We start from the raw sequence: 27,932 nt of genomic DNA on the forward strand, positions 1-27,932 counted from the left end.
AGGCAAACTGCTTCCAGACACCGACCATGGTCTCTAAGAAGTCCCTCGCTTTCCCCCATACCCTGCCTCCACCTCCCCCGGCAATGCTGTAGCACTTACTTACACACACAGTGAATGCCAACCCATGATCCTGTTCCACCCTGTTAGCCACCCAAAGTCCCTGTCAGGTACTCAAGTCTCAGATCTGTTAGTGCTATCTTGCCAACTCCTACAGTGCCTTCAGAAAGTATTCATAGCACTCGATTTATTCCATATTTCGTTGTTACAGCCTGAATTCAAAATTGATTAAATAATGTACCTTATACCTTATAATGACAAAGTTAAAACATGTTTTTAAAAAGTTTAGGAAATGTATTGAAAATTAAATACAGAAATACCTCATTTACATAAGTATTTACTCCCCTGAGTCAATACATGTTAGATCCTTTGGCAGCGATTACAGCTATGAGACTTTCTGGGCAAGTCTTTAAGAGCTTAGCACATCTTAAATTGTACAATATTTGCCTATTAATCTTTTTTAAATTATTCAAGCTCTGTCCAGTTAGTTGTTGATCATTGCTAGACAGCCTTTTCAAGTCTTGTCATAGAGTTTCAAATTGATTTAAGTCAAAATTGTAACTAGGCCATTAAGGAACATTCAATGCAATCTTGGTAAGCAACACCCGTGTATATTTGCCCTTGTGATTTAGATTATCGTCCTGCTGAAAGGTGAATTTGTCTCCCAGTGTATGTTGGAAAGCAGACAACCAGGTTTTCCTCTAATATTTTGCCTGTGCTTAGCTCTATTCCATTTATTTTTATTTAAAAAAAATAAAGAAAATCCCTAGTCCTTGCCGATGACAAGCATACCCATAACATGTTGCAGACACCACCATGCTTGAAAATATGAATAATGTGGTGGTCAGTGCCATTTTGTGTTGGATTTACCCCAAACATAGCATTTTGTATTCAGGACATAAAGTTAATTTCTTTGACACATTTTTTGCAGGTTTTACTTTGGTGCCTTATTGCAAACAGGAATATTTTGATTCTGTACAGGCCTCCTTTTCACTCTATCATTTAGGTTAGTATTATAGAGTGACTACAATGTTGTTGATCCATTCTCAGTTCTCCCCTATCACTGCCATTAAACTCTGTTTTAAAGTCACCATTGGCCTCGTGGTGAAATCTCTGATGATCCCTTGAGTTAGGAGGATGCCTGTGTCTTTGAAGTGACTGGGTGTATTGATACAGCATGCAAATTCTAATTAATAACTGCCCCATGCTCAAACCAAGCACATTTTTACACCTGAACTTATTCGGGCTTTGCCATAAAATAAATAATGGTTGAATACATATTGACTCAAGACATTTCAGCTTTAAATTATTATTATAAAAAAATAATAATAATGTCAACATTTCTAATAACATAATTCTACTTTGACATTATGGGCTATTGTGTGTTGGCCAGTGATACAATCTAAATAGAATATATTTGAAATGTAGGCTGTAACACAACAAAATGTGTAAAAAGTCAAAGGGTTTGAATACTTTGAAGGCTCTGTATTTCATTATCACACCTACCACAAACAGATCTGGAACATGGCTACCTTTAAGCCACCCCATGTCCCATAAACCACAAACATGTCCCCTTAAACCACCCCTGATGCTAAATACCCCTCCCTGGGCTTTCTCCTCCTCCCTTGGCCCTCTGGCTCAGTACTCCTGGCCCTGGTAGCCAGTGGAGCCATCAAAGGCTTGCTCTGTGCTTGCCGCGGGGTCAATGTCGGCGGTGTAGCCCGTGTAGTCAGTGCCCATGGGGGCCGCAGCGTTGGGGTCGGCGGTAGGGTCAACATACTCCTGGGAGAAGAGGGCCGAGTCAGCCCCCAGCTTGTACTTCTGAAAGCCCAGGAAGGCCTGCACCGCCTTCAGAGCAGAGAGGGTGTTATGGGGAGGGCGAGCAATTGAAAAGGGAATGGGCAATAGTATAGAGGCGATGGCAAAATAATGTATGCGTGGAGAAGGGAAGAGGGAGCACAAACCATAAGGGGCAGCGAGCGATTGGAAAGGGGATGGGCAACAACATGAAAGCAATAGCAAAACAATATGTAGGGGGGGATAAACAGGAAAGGTAGAGACATGGGGTTGTGTGGGTGGGATTTGAATATGACAGATGGGCAGAATGAGATGACACGATCGACTCAACCAATGATAGTTGGGGGGGTATATCAGGTAGCATGCCATTGATTAAAAAGGTATGAATTAAGATTAGGAGGATGAATGGTAGTTAGATGATAAGAATGGTGGGATAACGAGAGAGAGGAAGGAAGGAAGGAAGGAAGGAAGGAAGGAAGGAAGGAAGGAAGGAAGGAAGGAAGGAAGGAAGGAAGGAAGGAAGGAAGGAAGGAAGGAAGGAAGGAAGGAAGGAAGGAAGGAAGGAAGGAAGGAAGGAAGAGAGAAAATGTTAGAGCGGGAGGATTAAATCCGTTAGTCGGCTTTAAGTGGGGTGTGTCAAAACAGATTACAGTGAGTGGTCTTGGAATGAAGCGAGTAACCTTTCACCTGATCAGGCACCGTCTTTGTTTTGTCTTTTCAACACAACAACAACGATTTAATAATAAACATTCACAAATTATCCCAGTGTCATATACAAGGCAAAAATATCCAAACAAAATTTAAAAAATCTGATTTTAATCCTAACTCATAATACAAAATAACAGAGGAAGATTCACAGTGGTTGCAGCCAGCTGGACCAGGTAACACTAAAGGCACGTCATTAAGCTGTAGTAGTTAGCTACAACTGTGGCATGTGTGTATGGGGGAGCATAAGGCTAGATTAGGGAAAGGAGGTCAACAGAGTTCATAGCTAGGCTTTTACTTCACAGATTTGCAGTTTTGGCATTGAAATACAATGTGAAAAATTAACAATTACTACATATAATAATAATAATAATATATGCCATTTAGCAGACGCTTTTATCCAAAGCGACTTACAGTCATGTGTGCATACATTCTACGTATGGGTGGTCCCGGGGATCGAACCCACTACCCTGGCGTTACAAGCGCCATGCTCTACCAACTGAGCTACAGAAGGATCTAAGAGACAATCTATCAAGGTCTGGGGTCAAACTGGTATGAACGCTGTAAATATTTGTCACCATCTAATAATTTCCTGAATTGACCCCAAACATGCAAAGTGACTCTACAGAAAATGTTCAATCTAATTTGAATGGTACCATGAAATCAAATGATTTCACCAAAAAGTTATTTTACAAAATAATACTTTCCATAAAAATATATGGAGACAACCAGCAAAGGGAAACATAGATAAAGTGGATTACTACGCCAGGCAATGAGAACCTAATATGTCAACAGTACCACTGTTTTAACACCACAAAGACACTAATTTCCGGCAATGTCAAGGCACTTTGGAAGTGCAATCTGAATCCAGCAAGCATATCCTAGCTAGTAAACAAATACAAGGTACTCCTTCACTGTGTTTGGCCATCTAAGGAACATATCATTCAGACAGCCTGGATGGGAAGTTGGTGTGAGGGAAATGATTAAGGATGAGGGTCAGGATATCTATCATTAGGCTAGTGGTGGTGTGCTCTGTGGAATGAACAGTTTGTTGTACTCTTCTTCGAACGACACTCTCTTTATCCTCTCCAGGGACAGCAGTGTCAGAGCACCCTAGAGAGAGAGACAGACAGGTCAGGGACTGGGTCAGTTATGGTAGAAAGGGTGGTGAGAGGATGACCCCAATATTCACCAGATACAATCCTTCCATAAAGTACAATTTTATAACAAAAACCTTAAGCTTTTTCTGAAAAAGACAGAAGCAAAGATTAAATTGGCAAAGAGGGAGAAACTTAGTTCAAATCTAGCTAAAAACAGAGATTAGACGTTACTGTGGACAACAATATAGCATAGACAAAGATTGCAATGGAGAAAAAGAGAAATCGAAACAGACCCAAAAGGAGAAGAGAAAATAAGGAGAGAAAGTTGAGATCCAGGTTTCAAAACTGCAGAAAAACAGAGACAGTAGACACTTCTAAAGATGAAGAAAAGCAGTGTTAAACAGAGGTAAGTTAAGACTGACAAAGAGGAGCAGAATGTTAGGACCAAGCTTCAGACTGAGCAGAATTAGAGCCTGATGAAGAAGGCAGAGGCGCTATGTAACCAATTTATTTGAAGGGCACTGATGGAAAAATGTGATATTAATACATTTTGTGTAATATACACAATATTTTCTATATTGTAGATGCACAAATGGCCATTACTCCAGACAGGAAGGTTCATTAAATGGTGGGCTGTTGTACTGTACGTACCCAGGTGAAGATGGAGAAGAAGGCGAAGGTAATGGCGGCTCGGGCTGCGTCCGCGCCCTCCCTTAAAGGGTTGTCCTCCTCTTTGGCAACCTGCCACTGGTTGGCCAGGAAACAGAACCCCACAAACCAGACAAATGACCAGAATGCTACAGGAAGGAAGGAATGATAGATAGAGATCGAGAAAGGGAGAATTACAAACAGAAACCATTAATACTATGGGTGGTAAAACTAAAGAAAGAAATCTGCTCTTAAAATGTAACATACTCAGTAATAGCAGATTACAAATGTCATGCCAATAACAGACTGGTCATGCAACAATATAAAAACATTAGATCAACTACTGATAGACAACATATTTTGCAACCAGTTTACAAGCCTCACAGTAATCAAAACCGAGCCTCTAAGTTCATAACGAGTATATTAGGGTATATCAGTCACACCACAACTAACCAGAGGGGGGAACCTATGCACATACAAAATGGCACCTACAGTACTCAAGTCTGCCAATGTCCTAGAGCGGTGATTCAAATTCCAGGGCTCTGTTCCAATACTATTAATATGCATCCTTCTTTAATCTTTTCCTTGATATAATATAATTTGTGAGAGCAATGCAGTGAAGAGCTTGCTTCTACACCAATCCAGTCACGTCGGAGTGATTGCAATCAAGGAAAGGAGGAAGGATTATACAGACAGGGCCCCAGCACACCTAATGGCTATTGAAGAAACAAGACCTTTATCAATGTCCATGTATTGATCAGTGTTTCCTAAGAGTTTAGAAAGGCTAAAGACAAAGGCCACATCCACCTCTGAACCGAATCTCCACAGAGCCCCCAGAAAAACCACGTGCCTCCAAACACACAAACTCTTATCATGACCAACTTCAACTAAAACAACCCGTCTTTGCTGTTAACGAACACACAATAACCTCCACCGACCCCCAGTCAAAGATAGTGTAGACGCACACCAACAAGCCAAAACAACATCCTTCCTGTGTGGGGTGAAGTCTGGAGTGATCTGGGTTCAGTTTTGAAATTGACCATAGTTATGGTTAAGGTTCGGCTTGGGGGAGGAGAAGCTGTTCCTAGATCGGTGCCTAGGGGAAACTACACCCCAGAGCTTACCAGACACTCCGATGTCAGCAAGCACAGCCTTCTTGCGGTCCTTGACGCTGCTGATCTGGGGGAAGTAGACATCCAGGGCCAGGAAGGCAGCACAACTTAGGAAAGCTAGGGTGCCCATCCCCACAGCGTAGTTACAGGCATTCTGGTTCCTGTTGAAGATGCAGAACTCCTCAATCTCGTCAGGCCGGTTCACATAGCCCTCGTTGGCTATACAGCCAAAGATCACGATGGAGAACAGCTTGTGGGGAAACAGAGAGGAAGGGAATATAGAAAGGGTGTGAGAAAGAAGTGGATTGAGGAGAGAGAGGGTAGAGTAGGGAGAAAAGGAGAAATGCAAAGGAGAAGACCCCGGCAAAATCAGTAGCTCCAGTATTAAATTAATGTTTTTCCTAAAATCTACACACAATACCCCACAACGACAAAGTAAAACGTTGTTTTTTTCAATATCTAATTTACATAAGTATTCAGACCCTTTACTCAGTACTTTGTTGAAACACCTTTGGCAGTGATTACAGCCTCGAGTCTTCTTGGGTATGACACTACAAGCTTGGCACACCTGTATTTGGGGACTTTCTCCTATTCTTCTCTGGAGATCCTCTCAAGCTCGCTCAGATTGGGAGCGTCGCTGCACAGCTATTTACAGGTCTCCAGAGATGTTTGAACTCTGGCTGGGCCACTCAAGGACATTCGGAGACTTGTCCCAAAGCCACTCCTGCGTTGACGTCCTGTTGGAAGGTGAACATCCGTCCCAGTCTGAGGTCCTGAGCGCCCTGGAGCAGGTTTCAATCAAGGATCTCTGTACTTTGCTCCGTTCATATTTCCCTCGATCCTGACTAGTCTCCCGGTCCCTGCAAAAATTCCCCACAGCAGGATGCTGCCACCACCATGCTTCACCGTAGGGATGGTGCAAGATTTCCTCCAGACGTGACACTTGGCATTCAAACCAAAGGGTTTAATCTTGGTTTCAGACCAGAGAATCTTGTTTTTCATGGTCAGACTCCAAGCTTGCGGTCATGTGATTTTTACTGAAGAGTGGCTTTTGTCTGGCCACACTACCATAAAGGCCTGATTGTTAGAGTGCTGCAGAGATTGTTGTCCTTCTGGAAGGTTCTCCCATCTCCACAGAGGAAGTCTGGAGCTCTGTCAGAGGGACCATCAGATTCTTGGTCACCTCCCTGACCAAGGCCCTTCTCCCCCAATTGCTCAATTTGGCCAGCTCTAGGAAGAGTCTAGGTGATTCCAAACTTCTTCCATTTAAGAATGATGGAGGCCACTGTGTCCTTGGGGACCTTCAATGCTGCAGCCATTTTTTGGTACCCTTCCCCAGATCTGTGCCTCGACACAATCCGGTCTTTGAGCTCAACAAACAATTCCTTCGACCTCATGGCTTTGGTTTGGTTCTAACATGCACTGTCAACTGTGGGATCTTATATAGACAGGTGTGTGCCTTTCCAAATCATGTCCAATCAATTGAATTTACCACAGGTATACTCCAACAAGATGTAGAAACATATCAAGGATGATCAATGGAAACAGGATGCACCTGAGTTCAATTGAGTCTCATAGCAAAGGGTCTGAATACTTATGCAAATAAGGTATGTTTTCTGTTTTCACTGTCATTATAGGGTATTGTGTGTAAATTAAATACATGTTTCTCCTCATCAATCAAGGCTGTAACGTAACAAAATGTTGAAAAAGTCTAGGGGTCTGAATACTTTCCGAATGCACTGTAGTAATGTATGGCGTAATGCAGAGATGACACAACATGATCATATCATCGCACCACCCACCTCAATTAGGCTAACTGACACTTTGGTGTAAGGTGAATCCAAAAACCTACACATCCACATTTGTACCCAGTTGTCTACATTCAGATACATGCATGACAGGACCTGATCTGACATGAGTGTAGATGAAGGAAGATCCTAATGACACAATGTGAAACAGTAAGCAAAGTCAAAACCGGCCCCTCTTGCACCAATGCCAGTAACTACATCATAAAACCACCTAGCATTATAGCAACATTAAAAACCTCTACTCATTTAAGTCACATACATTAGAAAAATGACTCATATGCTGGAGTAGTCCCAACTGCTTTAATCTAGGTTCAGGTCAGGGTTGGTTTGTTTTGTTGATGATGAGACGGAATGATATTTGGGGGCTTGTGTATACTACTGCATCTATTACGCTCAGGCACGTGCACATATAGTCAACCTGTGCCCAGCATATGCCTCTTTGAACTCCCACTCGCCAAGTGCCCTTTTGCGTGGTGGTATAATTATTATTTTATGTATACGTTTTTGTCGTTGTTGTTCTGAACCCATTGCCCACAAGTCGTTCTGATGTTGTCAAGTGCACCACCTCCAAACCGGTCCGTTGGTTGCACCGGATGGTCTGCCCTGTACTGAGATTGGATATCGGGCGTGCAAACATGCATGGCTTAAAATGAGGTCACCGGTCAAGTGTGTGTAGCAAGCCAACTAGTTTAAACAGTGCTGCCTCAGCTGCATAACGTTTGATAAACATTATTATTAATATTCAGTCTGGTTACACGCAGCAGAGAAAGGCTGAAAGAGAGGAGCAGCTGCATCAACGACCCTCGCTCCGACCCAACTCCATCCCTTCCTCAATCGGCAGCACAGGTAGTCTAGACTAGTTTAACCACCATATACTAAAATATCCACACAAGCCACTAGCCATATCATGAGTTAGAAGACTATGAATATTATGAAGTTATCTTTGAAAGCATAAGACATAGATCAAACTGTAAAATATATATATTTCCATCAATCATCAACGATCAGATGATAGCCCGCTCTCTCTTTCCAATGTCAGTTTGAGCACCTGCTCGCTGAAGGAGCTGTGCAAAGTGCTGACTCCACTCGGGGTGTGTATATGGTGTTATATACCACATGCATACCCATCCGTCCGTCCGTGTGTCTGTATATAGAGTTCCCCATCCAGCACTAGGTATGTGAGGGGTTTAGCGTGGGAGCCGTCCTGGCAAAGCCCGGCGGTTTTAAAAAGGGACGCACGATATAGCGGTAAGTATAGTGGAAAAATCGGCCGAGATATTTCAATACCATAAACCTAATTACTCATTTAAAAGTGCATCACCCCCAGACCTTCAGCTACTTCTTAGAACAAAAGCAGAAAAAAATAAGTGCACACTAAGTCGAGCAGTCATTTGAAAGAGTAAGAACATTTCAGCGAGGCAACTGAAATGACAAGATAATGGCATTCATTGCCCTTGTTCCGCCTTCCTTAAAAGTATGGGTAGCGACCCAAAGTGGGTCGCGGACCTGGTGGTTCGCGATGTGTCAGTCTACATTTATAATGGTTTCATTAATTATTGGAATTGATTTGGCCATGTACATCTGCGCTCTCTGTTCAGATCGCTTTCTGCTTAAACAGCGGCCTCTGCTCAGTTTGGCAGCTGCGAGAGTGTGAGGGAGATGCCCGTGTGCTTCGCGGTTTACCGGATCTTTTTTATGCAGTCTTCTTGAAGATCACTCCGCAACACACACGATGTAGCGCAGTCGTTCAGGCAGCAGATGATGTGCTGTCAGCCACTGACTTGTCATTCCCACTCACCGCTAGCATCAAATGTACTCATACTAGCCACAAGTTACGACTGAGTTCAATTGTCATGAAAGGCATATACAGCGATTAGTTTCGGTCTCTTTCATACACACTTATAACGAGGAGCGCCCACAATGTGTATTGTGTGTAGAATTGCTTAGTAATGAGACTCGCATAATGAACAAATTAATAAAACGACACGTCCTGACCAAACATCCACAAGGAGTTATTTCAGAACAGGGCATAATGCGTCAGGCAACAGTGCTTCGACAGTGAAAAAGTCAGCTAGCAAGGCATTGTTGTCATTTTATAACAGGTGATGGATGATACGCAGTAATATGGGAGTACTAATAACTCATAGTACTCATATGTGAGTTTCTCTTTCAAACAATCCCCTGGCCTTGTACACAGCTAAAAGCTAACATTCGCCAAAGCAAGCTGGCTACTTACTTAGTGCAACCCTAAGTAACAGTACAGCTGAAGATGAACAATCAGGCCTACTGTACATCTTACTGTAGAAATTATTGTTGAAAACAAGTCTAGGTTGGAACTGCTGCTGTTAAAATACAATAATAAATTGATGCAAAATGCTTTTTGAGGCAAACACACTCAGTTCTGGGTTGTTCATCGACAGCAGGAAGTAGTCTCCCGCCTGACTGGGAAACAGTAGATGTTCTGATCCAGTTTAGTACCACATACCTATGCGAGTCAGGGTTCTCAACTCTAACATACTTAAAGAACAAGTGCAGAAATGACCTCATTGCTGAGTATGACCTCAATGGTGCACTGTCAAAAACGGAGCCCAGAATAGACAAGCTCGTTAAAAACTTCAACCAGCTACACACCTCTCATTAGGACTGTGTGTTTATTTTCTGGATGTGATCAATCAGTTTATTCAGTTCAGAATAAAAAAACATGTATTGAATTTTAACAGCAACAGTTCCAACCTAGATTTTCTTTCAACAATCATTTCTACAGTAAGAAGTACAGTAGGCCTGACCATTTTTCATCTGTACTGTTACTTAGGGTCGCACTATCAAAAAGCCTGTGTGTGTTGTTATTCATCTGTGTGATGTGATCAATCCATTTATTCCAATTCAGAAGGAAAATGATTTATTTTATTTTAACAGCAATAGTTCCAACCTAGACAGATATGTAAGAGTGTTTTTAATGGGGGAAAATAAACATGAATACATATTTAATTTAATTGTTATTTGTTTTTGTCTATATTGCATTTGTTTTAGGCATAAGGGCAATTAAATGTACTGATATTTATGTATAGTTGCACATTTTCCTAAGCTTGGGTCCCAGTAAAACACAGAATTTCTCATTTGGGTCCCAGACTGATAAAGTTTAAGAACCCCTGCCCTTGACAATCAACCGTTCTCTTTCGTGGATGATGTTGGCTTTCGCCGACTGGTCGAGCACCTCGAGCCCCGGTACACACTACCAAGTAGGCGCTATTTTTCAGATGTTGCCCTACTGGAGTTACACAGTAGTGTTGAAACGCACATCCATGAGCTACTTGCTATGGGCGTCACTGCTATTAGCTTCACAACTGACATTTGGACCAGCGATATCAGCCCCATGAGCATGCGGAGTCAGAGCACAGTGGGTCGGCGAGGATTTCGTACTGAGGAAAGCCGTATTGCATGCTCAAGTAGGTGCTAGTTTTCATACCGCTGCTGCCATTTCAATGGCATTTGAGAACATGAACACACTCCAAGCTCCATTCGAACGATTGTCTCGAGAAATAAACTCATCAACTGAATCTGCAGTAGATGTGACGACAGAAGAGGCCATGGACAGACAGCTGAAACTTCACTGCTTGACATGTATGATGAAATCCTGGTTGAGAATGAAAAGACTGAACAACGAAACAGCACAGCAAGTAAGTGAAAGAGATTAGGTTTTGATTAGGTTTTACTGGTAATGGGGACATACGTAAATGCCAACAAAATAACTTTTTGGTCTTTAACTGTACTAGAATGCTTAAAAGTCTGCTACAATTTTAAACATCTGTATTGGAATTTTTTGTCAAGGAAAATATCAGATATCAGTATAGGCCAAAAACGTCATATCGGTGCATCCCTAGTTTTAACAGCTGGCCTCTTCATCAGACAGCACTGTGTGTGTGTGTGTGTGTGTGTGGAAGACAGAGAGAGAGCATGCACGAGGGGGTGGGGTGGTATGATAGAGCATCTCTGATGTAATACTGTGTGTTTGGTGAGCCGCAAGTGTGTGTGTGATCAGAAAATACACACTGTAGTGCCTTTACAGAATAGATTGTAATTCGGCAGAGTTTTTCCATTTGCTGTCAATCAATTCCCTATACACAGTGTGAGTGTGTGTGATGGTTACCCAGCCATCTGTCAAGTGAAGCGTGGGAATCTGATGGATCGTGGCTGGTAAGCATCCAGATGAGTGGATAAAAACACCATATGTACGAGAGGAAGGAGAGAGTGAGAGGAAGGAGAGCGAGAGAGGAAAGAGGGCGAGAGAGGAAAGAGAGCGAGAGAGGAAAGAGAGCTTCTGTAGCTCAGTTGGTAGAGCATGGCGCTTGTAACGCCAGGGTAGTGGGTTCGATTCCCGGGACCACTCATACGTAGAATGTATGCACACATGACTGTAAGTCGCTTTGGATAAAAGCGTCAGCTAAATGGCATATATTATTATTATTATTAGGAAAGAGAGCGAGAGAGGAAAGAAAGCTAGAGAGGAAAAGAAAGCTAGAGAGGAAAAGAAAGCTAGAGAGGAAAAGAAAGCTAGAGAGTAATGGCCTTTAGCCTGCTTTCAATGTGCATCTTTCCCATTGAACCATTATTAGCTGTGCTGAAGCTGGCCCACCCTGGTTGCCAGGAACTCCCAACACCTCAGGCTCATAACCAATTGAGTGTTGTACGCTCACTGCTCTTTGACTAAACTGATACTCATTCAATGTGAATATGCTACCTTCGAAACATACACTATATAGTGTGTATAGACTGTATATACACAATATGTCGAAGGAACAAGGCGAACTGAAAGCTGAATACTAAAGATTACTGTATATAACCAGATCCCTTGACACAAGAGAAAGCAAGGGGGCACTTCATGTTATTACATTCTCAAGGGTACAAGGTGAACTGACAGCCGAAAACTATAAAGACTATATAACCAGATCCTTTGACAGAAGAGGTATTACATTCTCAATACTTTAAGTGCTCACGTGCTTGTTAGCATCTCACAATGCCTAGTTTCAACCGTCCAGTATTTATATGAAGATTGTATCGTTGCCTCCTTTCTTCCATGTTCTGAAAATTAAAATAAATAAATAAATAAAGAGTACTGACCCATGGCTGCTATTTTGGGCTCCCGAGTGGCGTAGCAGTGTAAGGCACTGCATCTCAGTTCAAGAGGCATCACTACAGACCCTGGTTAGATTCCAGGCTGTATCACAATCAGCTGTGATTGGGAGACCCATAGGCCGGCGCACAATTGACCCAGCGTCGTCCGGGTTAGGGTTTGGCCGGGGTAGGCCATCATTGTAAATAAGAATTTGTTCTTAACTGATTTGCCTAGTTAAATAAAAATCTGCTCCATAATTTCCTGCTTTATTTGATCGCAGTAGTGATAGTCTTCCTTTGCCCTCGTTTCTCATCCCAAACTCCTTTTAACCATGCTTTATAGTTCCTAATGTAAGCATTTCATTGCACCGTTTACACTGTAGCCTGTGCATATGACAAACTTTGATAATGCAAAGAGGATAGCGGTTCTGCTTGTGGACATGATCTTTGGTCAGGATTTCATAAATCTGTGAATTCCCTACTCTCTAGTTTTGTCTGCTGGTGTGGTCTCCCTCCCGGTCCATTCACCTACTCCGATCTAGAATTACCAGGCTAGCAGCACCGCTCTCAGTCCTGTCTGGAACACAAGGCCCCAGCACCTCACAGACATATGAAGGTAGGCATTGTGGCTGGCACCACGTGGGATCCTGATCCTGTGATCATTAGCAGTAGGCCTTTTATGCTCCTGATGGGATTTAGTGTGTGTATCATGTGATCAAAAAAAATAATACAACTGCTTATGCATGACTTTCTCAAGTTGAGCAGCACTGGCTGTCTGTCTGAGTTCCAGGTTGTGCAGGGTGTCTTTCAGGCAGGCCTTCCAGTCAATCAGGCTATGCACACAATCACAGCTAGAGCCCCTTAGCTTTGCTGCAAGCTACAACAGAGCCCTACAGAGGCCATTCACTCTTGCTGTCATAGCAATACTGTGAGCAGACTGCACTGGATGCCCTCTCTCCCCTCAATCTGCTTGTGCTAGTCTCCTTCAGTCGTCAGTGTGGTCTCCTCCATCATGGAGTACCATTGATACAGAAGTACACAAAGGAGTCCTTGACAAACAAACATGGACACGCACACACACACACACACTATCACACAGACCACTTGCTGGCCAGGCGCCACATTTCTGCCCTCCCCCACAATCATTCCATTTTAATCTCCGTGACCTTGTGTTCACACACAGAGATGGAGAGAGAGAGAGCGAGCCGGAGCAACCAAGACTGTCAGATTCTTTGAGTCACAAGACTGGAAGTCTTTCTCCATCCTAATGCCCACATAAGTACTACCAGGAAACCAGAAATGCCAACTCCCTACATAGCGATGACTAGCTGAATATAGGCCTACCATGAGGTTACAGGTTTACACTTGAACGCATAGCTAGCATACAGCTCAACAAAAACAAACACAGGAGGAAAAGGCACCTCCATCCTAGTCAAACCAACCTTCAAACCCGATGTTTGCTATGGAAATATCAACAGAACAATGTTTACTAGTTAAAGTAAAAACAGAATGAAAACCAGTTACAAAATGAAAACCGATTGCTAGAGCAAGGTTGGCACTTGCAACTTCAAAACAAAAGGCTAAACAGTGTTTTTGAACACACCACTACAACCATGTCCCTGGAAAGCTAAGTGATGTCCATATTCTCCACGAGTCTTCTCGGAGTAGATTGTCCTCAGCTACTTACATCATAAGTCCTTATAACATGTCCCAGTCCATCTGCACCTAAAAGGCTGTGGTGAAAAAACCCTGTGCCCAGTAGAGCGTCTAGATCCAGATGCTGGTTTTGGCAGGACAACTATTATCTAAAAACAAGTGTGAAAACCACACTCAATGACACGGTCATTGTTGTTTTGGGTAACTGTATTAGAGCTCTGCTCCAATGAGCCGCACACACACACACAGACTCCGAGGTCCTCTCCACATCGCAGCGAATCATCGTCACACAAAGCACAAGGAGAGAGGGAAGGAAAAGACATGGCTAGTCGAGAACGTAGTGCTCGTAATAGAGAAGAGAAAGATAGCATTGGTATTGTGGTGGTGAAGTGTAGCTTTAGAATGACATTTAGCTGCTGTACCATAGTGTGTGTGTGTGTATGTATGTATGTATGTATGTATGTATGTATGTATGTATGTATGTATATATACACACACATATATATATATACACATATATATATACACATAGTTTGCTGCACTGAAAGTGAAGGGGCTGAATAATTTTGCACGCCCAATTTTTCAGTTTTTGATTTGTTAAAAAGTTTGAAATATCCAATAAATGTCGTTCCACTTCATGATTGTGTCCCACTTGTTGTTGATTCTTCACAAAAAAATACAGTTTTATATCTTTATGTATGAAGCCTGAAATGTGGCAAAAGGTCGCAAAGTTCAAGTGGGCCGAATACTTTCGCAAGGCACTGTAGGTAGGGGTAAAGTGACTAGGCAAGAGGATGGATAATAAAAAAATAGCAGCAACGTATGTGGTGAGTGTGAAAGTTGGTGTGTGTCAGTGTAAAAGAGTTAGTGAAACAGCAACAAAAAGGAAACCTAGATAGTCCGGGTAGCCATTTGATTAGCTATTTAGCAGTCTTGTTAAGTTGTCTTATGGCTTGGGGGTAGAAGCTGTTCAGGGTCCTGTTGGTTCCAGACTTTGTGCAGTGGTACCGCTTGCCATGTGGCATAAGAAAGAACAGTCTGTGGCTTTCAGCAGGACACACCGTAGCAAAATGTTCTGCAACGTAAAACAAAACAAGTTCCAGGTGGCAACTCCACATTTTCTTTTACAATTCTCCCTACTGAACATGGTTTGGAAAGCAAGCAAGAGTCAAAAGGACCAGGACTAGCAACATTCTGCAGAGGTAAAAAAAGCTCAACATCCAAACCTGGTCACCTTTTAATCTTACATACCAAACAAACAAACAAACATACATTCCTCTTTGGCTGGAGAACATTTCAAATCTGTCCCAAGGTCCCCAGCATTACTGCCAAACACCGGTGCAAAGCCTGACTGTGGAAATTAACTAATAGTGCTCTGGCTATAGTGACTCAGACATCTGAATGAACATGCCATCCACCCACACAGCCTTGTCTAATACAGTTCCATCAACTGTGGTGGATGCGTCATCAGGACAGTGCAGTAGAGTCTGGCTCAGCTCTGCTCAGTATTGTGAATAGGGTATAAGTGTCTATTTTTTGATTTGAGCCTCTGTGCCTAATTGGATAATTAAACACATTGACTAAATAGAGACTACACTCCCTTGATTTACCAAACCTAAAGCATCAGTTGCTAATTACAAGGTAACAACATTGACAAAGTAGCAGACATTGCAGCCTTCCAGGACCAGAGATCCACCCAAAGAAAATGCTTCTCTATTTCCAGGTCCCCTTCATCAATTAGCTCAATAAAGCTGGTACTGATCTGGTGACAGGCATTTCCCAATTGGACACCATCATGCATCACCCAATATCACTCGACAGATCCCAGTGACAACATTAACAGGAGTAGCAGAGAAAAATAACCATGTTATTCAGAGACTGCTTCCATGGAATTAAGAAAAAAAAACAGACAACTCATTCCACATTCCCTCATGACCCGCAAGCACGACTATTCTATTTGCTCAGACAAAGGCTTCACACTGAAAAGGCAGCACTTGATCGGACAAGGAAAAGAAAGCTGAACTAAAAAGGGGATGATAGATCATGTAACGTGACAGTTTAGTACATCTTATAACACCCCTAGTTACAAGGTTGCCATGATATAAAAGATCCAGCCATTCTGAAGACCGTCCCTATCCCCTTCCTCTGGTGAATAACATACTTGTGTCGTGAGCAAGTCTCCTCTTATTTGTCCCCATTCCTCCCTCCCTGCATCCCTTTCATGAGTGTGCTTGCTGGTGACATCTTGCCGGTGGTCTCTGACAGTCGTCATGCCAACGCAGCAGATCTCAATCAGCCAATCAGGATCTCGGTCAGGGGTGGGGGGGGGGTGCCTCCCTCTCATCCTGGAGAGAGAGCTGTGGGCCAACAAGTTAATACTAACCTATCATCATCACCACAGCACGCAGGGCTACAATGGCAGACTTTAAAATGGGAGTGGCTGAGCTTACATTCCCTTTCTCGATATACAATGGCAGATCTCTCCAAGACAAATGTGTTGGTGTCCATCTTTGTTTTGCCTTAGTATTCGTGAAAGCAGGTTCTGATCACACATTTCTGGATCGTAGCAGAATGAGGAATAAAACCTCCATGATCATTGGAGTAGCCACCCCAATCTGATGAACATCAAATATGCTGCAGTCCTATATAGTGTTGTACACCTTTTCTCTAATCACTATGCTTGACAGACATACATACATACATACACAGTATTTGTTACATGTATTTAAATTATTTCTGAGCATTTTGTAATTTTGTATTGCACTGGGTTACACTACAATGTATTTTGTAACAAGATACTCCCAAGAGTTGCAATTTGTATTTTCAAAATGCTAAATACTTTTCTACACCGGCGCACCATTTTGTTGCTCCCCTTTCACCCTGCATTGGTATCAGAAGTCTGATGGCACTATGGTATGATAAGAGCATCTGCTAAATGAAGTAAATATACATGTAGATGTAAAAATGAACAATTGCAAAGCATGCTAGGTATTATTCTAATATCCTCCTTCCCCCTCTCCAAAAAGGCTAATAATAATAATAATAATACCCAGTGTGCTCTGCAGTTAATTTAGGTATGCTCATTTTCACGTATACCTTTAGGTCATTTAGCAGACACATTCTTATCCAGTGACTTACAGTCCCTGCAATCAACTAGATACACCACAAATCACAGTCATAGCAAGTAAAATGTTTCTGTAACCATTACTGAGAATGTTGTTGTTATTGTTTGGGCTGGCTACTTGCAAATTTATTTCTGTATTTAAAAATAACAAATGAATGTTTTTAATTAAATACATTTCAAACTACAAGCATTTTTTTTGTTTATTTTAATATTGATCTTTATGATATTTTGTCAATTTTTTCCATCCCTGCACTCACACATATCACAGAGACACACACTCTTGAGAGATGCTGTATTTTAGGCTTGGCTATTGATTACTACAGTTATTGATTAGGACTATTTGGAAACATCATTTATTATGCAAGTCATTTCTCAGATCTAAATGAAACACCAGAACAAGAGAAAATGTATTATTTTTGTCTCTCTAGTTTGTTTAGATACAAAATAATATCCTTCATTCCATTTACATCTGTTTGCAACATTAAGGGCCTGAGAACCTGAACATTTTTTAAAAACCTTTACTTAACTAGGCTAGTCAGTTAAGAACAAATTCTTATTTTCAATGGCAGTGGGTTAACTTCCTTGCTCAGGGGCAGAACGACAGATTTTTACATTGTCAGCTCGGGGATTCGATCATGCAACCTTCCGGTTACTAGTCCAACGCTCTAAACAACTAGGATACCTGCCACCCCTGTAATTGAACGTAGCCTATAGCAGACAGGAATCTTTGGCTCCAGTGATTGAACCTGACGGTCCGCAGACACTGACGAGGCGCCAGGCTCGTGCCACCACTGTACCTGAGCTTGTAATCACAGCCTACAAAGCCTTGTCCTTACTAACTCTTTAAATCCTAAGCTTGCTGATCATTGTCTTTGTAAATACTAGCCTACAAAGGCCTTGTCACTACTAATTGTGCACAAAGAGTCCCATAATAACAATAACATTAAAGGGACAGTTTGGGATTTTGGCAATAAATCCTTTATCTAGTCAGATTAACTTGTGGATACCATTGTTATGTCTCTGTGTCCAGTATGAAGGAAGTTAGAGGTAGTTTTGAGAGCCAATGCTAACTTGTGTTAGCGCAATAAATATATGGATATCTACTAGCATGCTTATTGCCAAAATCCCGAAATCTCCCTTTAACGAGAGGAAATCAAGCTCTGGTTATCACATTGATGTGTCAGACTGAAAATCCTTCCATTCTTGTTTACAGAGTTCTGAGATGGTTCCAAAAATAGCCTGTCTACAATTACACAGACAGACCAAATCTAAAATTTTGCCAATCAGATCTTTACACGTCTTACAAAGCTGATTTGATTGGTCAAAATACCTATTAGTGAGAAAAAAATCATATCAGAATTGAGCTGCCTGTGCAGGTTGGTCTCAGACTAGACGTAACACAGTAAACGAAAATCAGGGCCTCTCAAATTAGTTTTATAGGTTACATTTGGTATGGTTACCAGGGCTCGGATTCCCTGTTGGCATTGATGGCCCGTCAATGCTCCCTTGTATGACAATAATGCCCCCTAAAAAAATCCATTAATTGTGGCCAAAGTGGACATTTACATTTTTTTTTTTTTTTTTACCAGGTAGGCTGGTAGGAAAAGAACAAGTTCTCATTTGCAACTACGACCTGGACAAAATAAAGCAAAGCAGTTTGACACATACAACAACAGTTACACATGGAATAAACAAACATACAATCAATAATACAGTAGAAAAATCTATAAACAGCATGTGCAAATGAGGTAGGATAAGAGAGGTAAGGCAATAAATAGGTCATGGTGGGGAAGTAATTACAATATAGCAATTAAACACTGGAATGGTAGGTTGTGCAAAAGATGAATGTGCAAGTAGAGATACTTGGGTGCAAAGGAGCAAGATAAATAAATAAATCAATACAGTTTGGGGATGAGGTAGATTGGATGGGCTATTTACAGATGAGCTAGGTGCAGTGATCTGTGAGCTGCTCTGACAGCTGGTGCTTAAAGCTAGTGAGGGAGGTCAGTAATCTGTTAACTTCTTAGTGATCCCTTCCCGCTCAGATCCCGGTAACAGGATTGATTTGACAACATCCAGTGAAATTGCAGTGCGCCAAATTCAAAAACAGAAATACTCATAATAAAAATTCACAAAACATACATGTATAATACATCAAAATAAAGCTTAACTTCTTGTTAACCAAGCTGCAGTGTCAAATCTCAAAAAGGTGAAAGCATACCATGCGACCATACATTGCAACCAGCCAGGTGCAACACAAAACTCAGAAATAACGATATAATTCATACCTTACCTTTGAAGGTCATCTTCTGTTGGCACTCAAAAATGTTCCAGAAACATCACAAATGGTCATTTTGTTTGATAAATTCCTTCTTTATATCCCCAAAATGTCAATTTATTTGGCGCGCTTGATTCAGAAAATACACCGGTTCCAACTCACCCAACATGACTACAAAGTATCTAATAAGTTACCGGTAAACTTGGTCCAAACATTTCAAACAACGTTCCTAATCCAAACTTCGGTATCGTAAAACTTAAATAATCGATACAATTTAAGACGGGATAAACTGTGTTCAATACCGGATGAAAACCAAGTGAAGCGCGTTCCAGGTTGCACGCACCAAAAGACTAGAGTCCATCTGGAGTGACACATGAAAATAACAGGGCTACTTCTTAATTTCTCAAAAGAAAAACATAAACCAATTTCTAAAGATTGTTGACATCTAGTGGAAGCCATAGGAACTGCAACCAGATTCCTATTTAAAAGGGCTTACCATAGAAAAATTATGGAAAACAGATTGAGCTCAAAGAAAATAACCCTGGATGGATTGTGCTTGGGGTTTCACTTGCCAAATCAGTTCTGTTATATTCACAGACATTATTCAAACAGTTTTAGAAACTTCAGAGTGTTTTCTATCCAAATCTAATGATAATATGCATATCCTAGCTTCAGCATCCGAGTAGCAGGCAGTTTACATTGGGCACGCTTCTCATCCAGACGTGAAAATACTGCCACCTAATTAACTTGGCTTTTAAAGACCTTAGAATGGCAGGGTAGAATAGATATAGGTCTGTAGCAGTTTGGGTCTAGATTGTCTCCCCCCTTGAAGAGGGGGATGACCGCGGAAGCTTTCCAATCTTTGGACGAAACAAAAAAGATGTTGTAGAGGCTAGTAATAGGGGTTGCAAAAATTTCGGGTAGATACTTTTAGAAAGAGAGGGTCCAGATTGTCTAGCCCGGCTGATTTGTAGGAGTCCAGATTTTGCAGCTCTTTCAGAACATCAGCTATCTGGATTTGGGTGAAGGAGAAGTGGGGGATGTTTGGGCGAGTTGCTGTGGGGAGCGCAGGGCTGTTGACCGGGGTAGGGGTAGCCAGGTGGAAAGCATGGTCAGCTGTAGAAAAATGCTTTTTGAAATTCTCAATTATTGTGGATTTATCGGTAGTGACAGTATTTCCTAGCCTCAGTGCAGCGGGCAGCTGGGAGGTGCTCTTATTCTCCATGGACTTTACAGTGTCCCAGAACATTTTTGAGTTTGTACTACAGGATGCAAATTTATGCTTGAAAACACTAGCCTTAGCTTTCCTAACTGCCTGTGTATATTGGATCCGAACTTCCCTGAAAAGTTGCATATCACAAGGGCTATTCGATGCGAATGCAGAACGCCACAGGATATTTTTGTGCTGGTCAAGGGCAGACAGGTGAACCAAGGGCTATATCTATTTCTGGTTCTACATTTTTTTTGAATGGAGCATGCTTATTTAAGGAAGGCACTTTTGAAGAATAACCAGGCATCCTCTACTGACGGGGTGAGGTCAATGTCATTCCAGGATGCCAGGTCGATTAGAAAGGCCTGTTCGCTGAAGTGTTTAGGGAGCGTTTGACAGTGAAGAGGGGTGGTCGTTTGACCGCAGAACCATTACGGATGCAGGCAATGATCGCTGAGATCTTGGTTGAAAACAGCAGAGGTGTATTTGGAGGGCGAGTTAGTTACAATGATATCTATGAGGGTGTCCATGTTTACGGATTTGGGGTTGTACCTGGTAGGTTCATTGATAATTTGTGAGATATTGAGGGCATCAAGCTTAGATTGTAGGATAGCCAGGGTGTTAAGCATGTCCCAGTTTAGGTCACCTAGCAGCACGAGCTCAGAAGATAGATGGGGGCAATCAATTCACTTCTGGGGGCAGAGGGTGGTCTATAGCAAGCGGCAACGGTGAGTGTCGTGGTAATTTCCTGTATTACTAAACATTGAGAGAGCAAACCACACACACAAGTCAGAGTTATATTATAAAGTCCATCTTTAATTATATATGAGCTTCACCATAGCCCGGTGACTCTCAGATCAATTCAGTGTCTATAAATGAATTCTCTGAGTGCTTTCAAAACAATTCTTAGTATAATTTATAGCCAAGACACACCTATCTCAACTCACATGACGAAACACAGATCTCAGGAACAGTTCACAAAGAATATTTTACTTGAAAGGTGAGTATCCCATAGCTAGATAGCATTAGCTATAAAATTATCGTTCAGTTTGGTCTCTTTAGATGTGATTCTAATTTCGTTCTTGGTACCACTTAGGACCAAAACATTACCTCATCCAATGGCATATATCAATTGTCAATTCTAAATACTCCCATCTCAAATACAAACCCTCATGGACAAGCTCACGGAGACAGTGAGCCTCTTAGGTCATATACTAGGTCAATATAAGGGCAACCTCAGAGGGGACATACAATAGTTACAGACACATTCCCATAAGAAGACAAGCCTCCATTCTGTCCTCCTCCCCTTCTGATATTCTTCATAGCATCACATGGTTTAACAGATACATTGACATATGAAGACAAGCCTGACCTCTCCCCTCTCTGGGCCCCTAGTGACTAAGCCCTGGAGAAGAGAGAGGAAAATGCAACTGCCAACAGTATTATCCAAAAGAAAACATCCTAATGACAAATATCACATAAGCATTATTATCTTATTTATTGATCAATGTTACCGAACTAATTCTGATTCAGCCACGACATTAGACACTTGTTTCTGGAAAGGGGAATTTTTAGAAGTAGAAGCTCAAATTGTTTTGGTACAGACTGGAGGTCGACCGATTAATTAGGGCCGATTTCAAGTTTTCATAATAATCGGAAATCGTTATGTTTGGACACCGATTTGGCCGATTTTTAAATTTTATTTACACCTTTATTTAACTAGGCAAGTCAGTTAAGAACACATTCTTATTTTCAATGACGGCCTCGGAACGGTGGGTTAACTTCTCTAGGATAGGGGCTGCATTCAGAATTTTGGTGAAAAGTGTGCCCAAATTAAACTGCCTGCTACACATGCCCAGAAGCTATGATATGCATATTAGTACTCTGAAGTTTCTAATACTGTTTGAATCATGTCTGACTATAACAGAACTTATTTGGCATGCGAAACCCAGAGTTTTTTTTTTTGCTTTTGAGGTCACTCTCTTTTCAATGAGATTTCATTGGGAATCCAGATTTCTAAGGGACCTTCTTGCAGTTCCTATCACTTCCACTGGATGTCAACAGTCTTTAGAAATTGGTTGAGGTTTTTCCTTTGAGAAATGAAGAAGTAGCCATGTTCAGAATGAGGCTCGAGGGAAGTGTACTCTTTGCTAGAGCCGCGTGACCTGAAAGCATGCTACACATCGTTTTCCTCCGGTATTGAACACAGATCATCCAGTATTACATTTTATTGATTATTTACGTAAAAAAATACCTAAAGTTGTATTACAAAAATTTGTTTGAAATGTTTGGACATAGCTTACAGGTAACTTTTGTAGTCATGTTGCGCGTGTTGGAACCGGTGTTTTTCTGGATCAAACATGGTAAATTTTGGATATGTATTGACGGAATTAATTGAACAAAAAGGACCATTTGTGATGTTTATGGGACATATTGGAGTGCCAACAGAAGAAGCTGGTCAGAGGTAAGGCATTAATTATATCTTAATTTCTGAATTTTGTGTCACGCCTGGAGGATTGAAATATGATGGTCTGTGTTTGTTTGCTTGGGTGCTATCCTCAGATAATAGTATCGTTTGCTTTTGCCATAAAGCATTTTAGAAATCTGACACATTGCTGGATTCACAACCAGTGTAGTTTTAATTTGGTATATTGAATGTGTGATTTAATAAAAGTTTAAATTTATAGTAATTTATTTGAATTTGGCGCTCTGCGTTTTCACTGGATGTTCGCCAGTTCAGTATATATTTTTAAACCTGTATATTTAGTTAATATTGCCTGTTAACATGAATTTCTTTTAACTAGGGAAATTGTGTCACTTCTCTTGCAACAGAGTCAGGTTATATGCAGCAGTTTGGGCCGCCTGGCTTGTTGCGAACTGTGTGAAGACGATTTCTTCCTAACAAAGACAGCCAACTTCGCCAAACGGGGGATGATTCAACAAAAGCGTGCAAAAAAAGACTGTACCTAACGACTGTACCTAACCATAAACATCAATGTCTTTAAAAAAAATCAATACACAGAAGTATATATTTTTAAACCTGCATATTTAGCAAAAATAAATCCAGATTAGCAGGGAATATTAACCAGGTGAAATTGTGTCACTTCTCTTGCGTTCATTGCCCGCAGAATCTGGGTACATGCAACAGTTAGGGCCGCATGGCTCGTTGTGAACTAATTTGCCAGAATTTTACACAATTATGACATAACATTTAAGGTTGTACAATGTAACAGCAATATTTAGACACCCATTAGATAAAATACGGAACGGTTCCGTATTTCACTGAAAGATTAAACATTTTGTTTTTCGAAATGATAGTTTCCGGATTCTACTATATTAATGACCAAAGGCTCGTATTTCTGTGTATTATGTTATAATTAAGTCTATGATTTGATATATGATAGAGCAGTCTGACTGAGCGATGGTAGGCAGCAACAGGCTCATACGCATTCATTCAAACAGCACTTTCGTGCGATTTGCCAGCAGCTCTTCACAATGCTTCAAGCATTGAGCTGTTTATGACTTCAAGCCTATCAACTCCCAAGATTAGGCTGGTGTAACCGATATGAAATGGCTAGCTAGTTAGCGGGGTGCACGCTAATAGCGTTTCAATCGGTGACATCACTCGCTCTGAGACTTGGAGTAGTTGTTCCGCGGCTTTTGTGGAGCGATGGGTAACGATGCTTCGAGGGTGGCTGTTGTCGAGGAGAGGGACGGAAGCTATACTGTTACACTGGCATTATTAAAGTGCCTATAAGAACATTCAATAGTCAAAAGTATATGAAATACAAATGGTATAGAGAGAAATGGTCCAATAATTCCTGTTGAAAGGAACCACCAGCTTTCATATGTTCTCATGTTCTGAGCAAGGAACTTAAACGTTAGCTTTTTACATGGCACATATTGCACTTTTACTTTCTTCTCCAACACTTTGTTTTTGCATTATTTAAACCAAATTGAACAGGTTTCATTATTTATTTGAGGCTAAATTGATTTTATTGATGTATTATATTAAGTTCAAATTAGTGTTAATTCAGTATTGTTGTAATTGTCATTTTTTATAAATAAATAAACATGTTTAATAATAAAAATAAAATAAAAAATTATTAAAAAGAATGCAAAGAAAAAGAACCTGAGGAAAATCCATCCAGTAAGTGGGATATTTTTGATGTGGGTGGTTTTCAATTGAATGCCTGGGTTAGGACCCAGATTGCAGTTCCTATGGCTTCCACTAGATGTCAACAGTCTTTAGACATTGTTTCAAGCTTGTTTTCTGAAAAATGAAGAAGAATGAGACCTTTCTGTGAGGGGATTGGGGAAGCGTGTAGTGCTGGTTTGCACGCCCTTCATTATTTTTCCTTTCTATTGAATACACTATTGTCCGGGGGAAATATTATCGATTATTTAGACAATTGACAACCTGAGGATTAATTATAAACATCGTTTGACATGTTTTGACGAACTTTACCGGTACTATTAGGATGTATTTGTCTGATTGTTTTGACCGCCTTTGAGCCAGTGGATTACTGAACAAAACGCGCCAACAAAACTGAGTTTTTGGGATATAAAATGAACTTTATCGAACAAAACAAACATTTGTATAGCTGGGACTCTTGTGACTGCAACCAGATGAAGATCTTCAAAGGTAAGTGATTCATTTTATCTCTATTTCTGACTTTCGGGACTCCTCTACTTGGTTCGAAAATGTTTGTATGCTTTCGTAAGCGGGCGCTATCCCGCTTACAAACCCCCCCCCCTTTGTTTAGGGACACATTATTTAATTTCTGTTAAATGTCTGTGGAACTTGTTCAGTTTATGTCTCAGTTGTTGAATCTTGTTATGCTCATACACATATTTACACATTTACACATGTTAAGTTAGCTGAAAATAAATGCAGTTGACAGTGAGAGGACATTTCTCTTTTGCTAAGTTTATTTAGCATGTTAGCTAACCCAACTCCAATCCTTAACCCCATCCTTATGTAACAGTGCTGATTCTATCCCTCTCCTCTCCCCAACCTGGGCTCGAATCCGGGACCCTGTGAACATTTACATTTAAGTCATTTAGCAGACGCTCTTATCCAGAGCGACTTACAAATCGTGAACACATCAACAACTGCCTCCCACGAAGCATTGTTACCTATTGCTCCACAAAAGCCGCAGCCCTTGCAGAGCAAGGGAAACAACTTCTTCAAGGTCTCAGAGCGAGTGATGTCACCGATTGAAACGCTATTAGCGCGCACCACTAACTAGCTAGTCATTTCACACCAGTTACACTTACTCCTCCCCCTTTGACAACCTCCTTTTCCGCTGCAACCAGTGATCCGGCACCAACATAACAGTGTTGCTTACATCCCTCTCCTCACTCCAACGGGCTCGAACAAAGGACCCTCTGAAGAAATCAACAACTGCCTCCCTCAAAGCATTGTTACCTATTGCTCCACAAAAGATGTGGCCCTTGCAGAGCAAGGGAAACAACTCCTTAAAGGTCTTAGAGTGAGTGATGTCACCGATTAAAATGCGTGCACCGCTAATTAGCTAGCCATTTCACACAGGTCACACTTAAACCAATCTTTAACGTTAGCCACCTAGCTAGCTACCTAGCTAATGTTAGCCACAACAATTTGGAATTGGTGACATATCATAAATATTGCAAATTCGTAACACATTGTATTAATTGCAATTCGTAACATATGATTCGAAATAGATGACATCAACAAATTAGTAACAAATCATGCTTATTTCAATGTCCCGGATTTTGTTTTACTATGTTACGTCTACCACCTGATTCCAGGTTGGCCCGTGTAAACGCAGCCTGTTAAAAGGGGCAATCTGCAGTTGCTACATCCATTTTTGGACAAACAAATTATTGATATGTACCCATTGAGTCTTGAACAGTATAACTTATAAATACACTATGAGCTCAGTTCAACTGTCTTACCCCAAAATATATGCTTTTTTTTACTCCAATGTTTGTAAACAAAGTACATGTAAACAAACACTCAATACCCTCAAAACATGGTTAAAACTAGAATGTTAATAGTATGGATGGTCAGTCCTTGGATCCATAGCTCTGTCTATGAATTTGAGAGTGGTTACATTACTTCCGCTCCATTCCTCAGCTTTCTGGGGTTAATAATGGCTGGGTGTGTGGCTTTGAATTGTTTGAACTACTGATTGCCACTTTAACTGACATTTAGTAGTCTATAAAATAGGGGTCTTTTTTTCAATGGTAGCCATAACATTTTAATTGAAGACAAATGGTTTTCAAGACAAGGTAGCTATAGTCAGTAGTCAAATATTATGATAGTATGAAAACAATATTTATTCTGTGCGCCCCATTAACGCCCTTCCACTCAAATGTGTGCGTAAACAGGGTATATAGCCTTACCTATGGGGTTAACAGATTGCCTAGGAATCAATCGGTTTGCTTTTAAATCCTACACATTTCTCGAATGTTTGTAGATATTTTGCTGTACACACACAGATGCCCGAATTATTATTAAAACGACATGCTCAAATAAACAACACAAAACATGACCACTCACCCAGCACACAAGCCGAAGGATAGTTTGAGGCTGTTGAAAGAACGTCAAAGGGTCGAAGGCTCCTCCAGCCTTCCCCGCTCCGTATGCTTGCATCCCCTGCATCACCCCCTCCATCTTCAGCTTCTGGTGGTGATTTCCCCGTCTCCGAATTCAGTACCCAGCCTAATACGTTCAATTACGTGGGTTTGTGCGCTCGTTCGGTGTATTGACCTTGGTATGATTAGAACGCTGCCCGTTGGAACGGGATTGACTCGGGTTTAATGTATTCTAGTATCTGCTCTGCCCCTTTGCCAATCCAAAGCCTTCCACCCGTGTCTGCTTTCTGTGGTTTTGAAGCTAATTTATTTCCCTAAAACAACCTCTTCCCCTTCTCCACTATATAGCCCTTTCTCATCTGAAAGGTGGAGAGAAATAAGCCGAGCAGACAAGCATTTCTTGTGAGTAGCGCGCGCATACGGCGCAGTCAAGTTTTTTGACGCGCACTCACTCTCGACAATCACAGGCGCGCTCCTGACATAAATCTTATTCAATAACACACAAAAAAAATCACTATTTAAAAAGAAACGTACACGCTAGAACTTGAAGTGTGGAGAAACACAAGCCCACTCACTACAGGCTCACATATTCAATATATGCATGGCTAATCAGCGATCTCTTCCTGATTTACAAATGGGATCAACTGCTTTGCTCAATCTGTTCGTCTCCCCAGTCTACGGTGTAGGAGAGGCCTATGCCACCTGGCGGATAACTATTCGCAGTGGCTCTCACTGAGGCAAAA

General features: G+C 41.3%; 1 protein-coding gene across 2 annotated transcripts; it reads right to left on the reverse strand.

Annotated features, from left to right (window-relative positions):
* syngr1a (synaptogyrin 1a) lies at positions 1-27,825 on the reverse strand. 2 transcript variants are annotated; one of them, XM_035770869.2, is made up of 4 exons: positions 27,155-27,825; positions 5,432-5,669; positions 4,311-4,456; positions 1-1,905 (listed from the first exon to the last, which is right to left on the reverse strand). In XM_035770869.2, the coding sequence occupies exons 1-4, from the start codon at positions 27,266-27,268 to the stop codon at positions 1,696-1,698; spliced, it is 708 nt and encodes a 235-aa protein (XP_035626762.1). In that variant the 5' UTR covers positions 27,269-27,825; the 3' UTR covers positions 1-1,695. The 2 variants fall into 2 exon arrangements, with proteins under 2 accessions (XP_035626762.1, XP_035626763.1); XM_035770870.2 differs by lacking the exon at positions 1-1,905 and adding an exon at positions 2,654-3,672 and having other exon boundaries at positions 27,155-27,805.
* Positions 27,826-27,932: the final 107 nt, after the last annotated feature.

This window comes from Oncorhynchus keta, chromosome 5 (genome assembly GCF_023373465.1).
Source record: "Oncorhynchus keta strain PuntledgeMale-10-30-2019 chromosome 5, Oket_V2, whole genome shotgun sequence".
In the NCBI taxonomy this organism is placed as follows: Eukaryota; Metazoa; Chordata; class Actinopteri; order Salmoniformes; family Salmonidae; genus Oncorhynchus; species Oncorhynchus keta.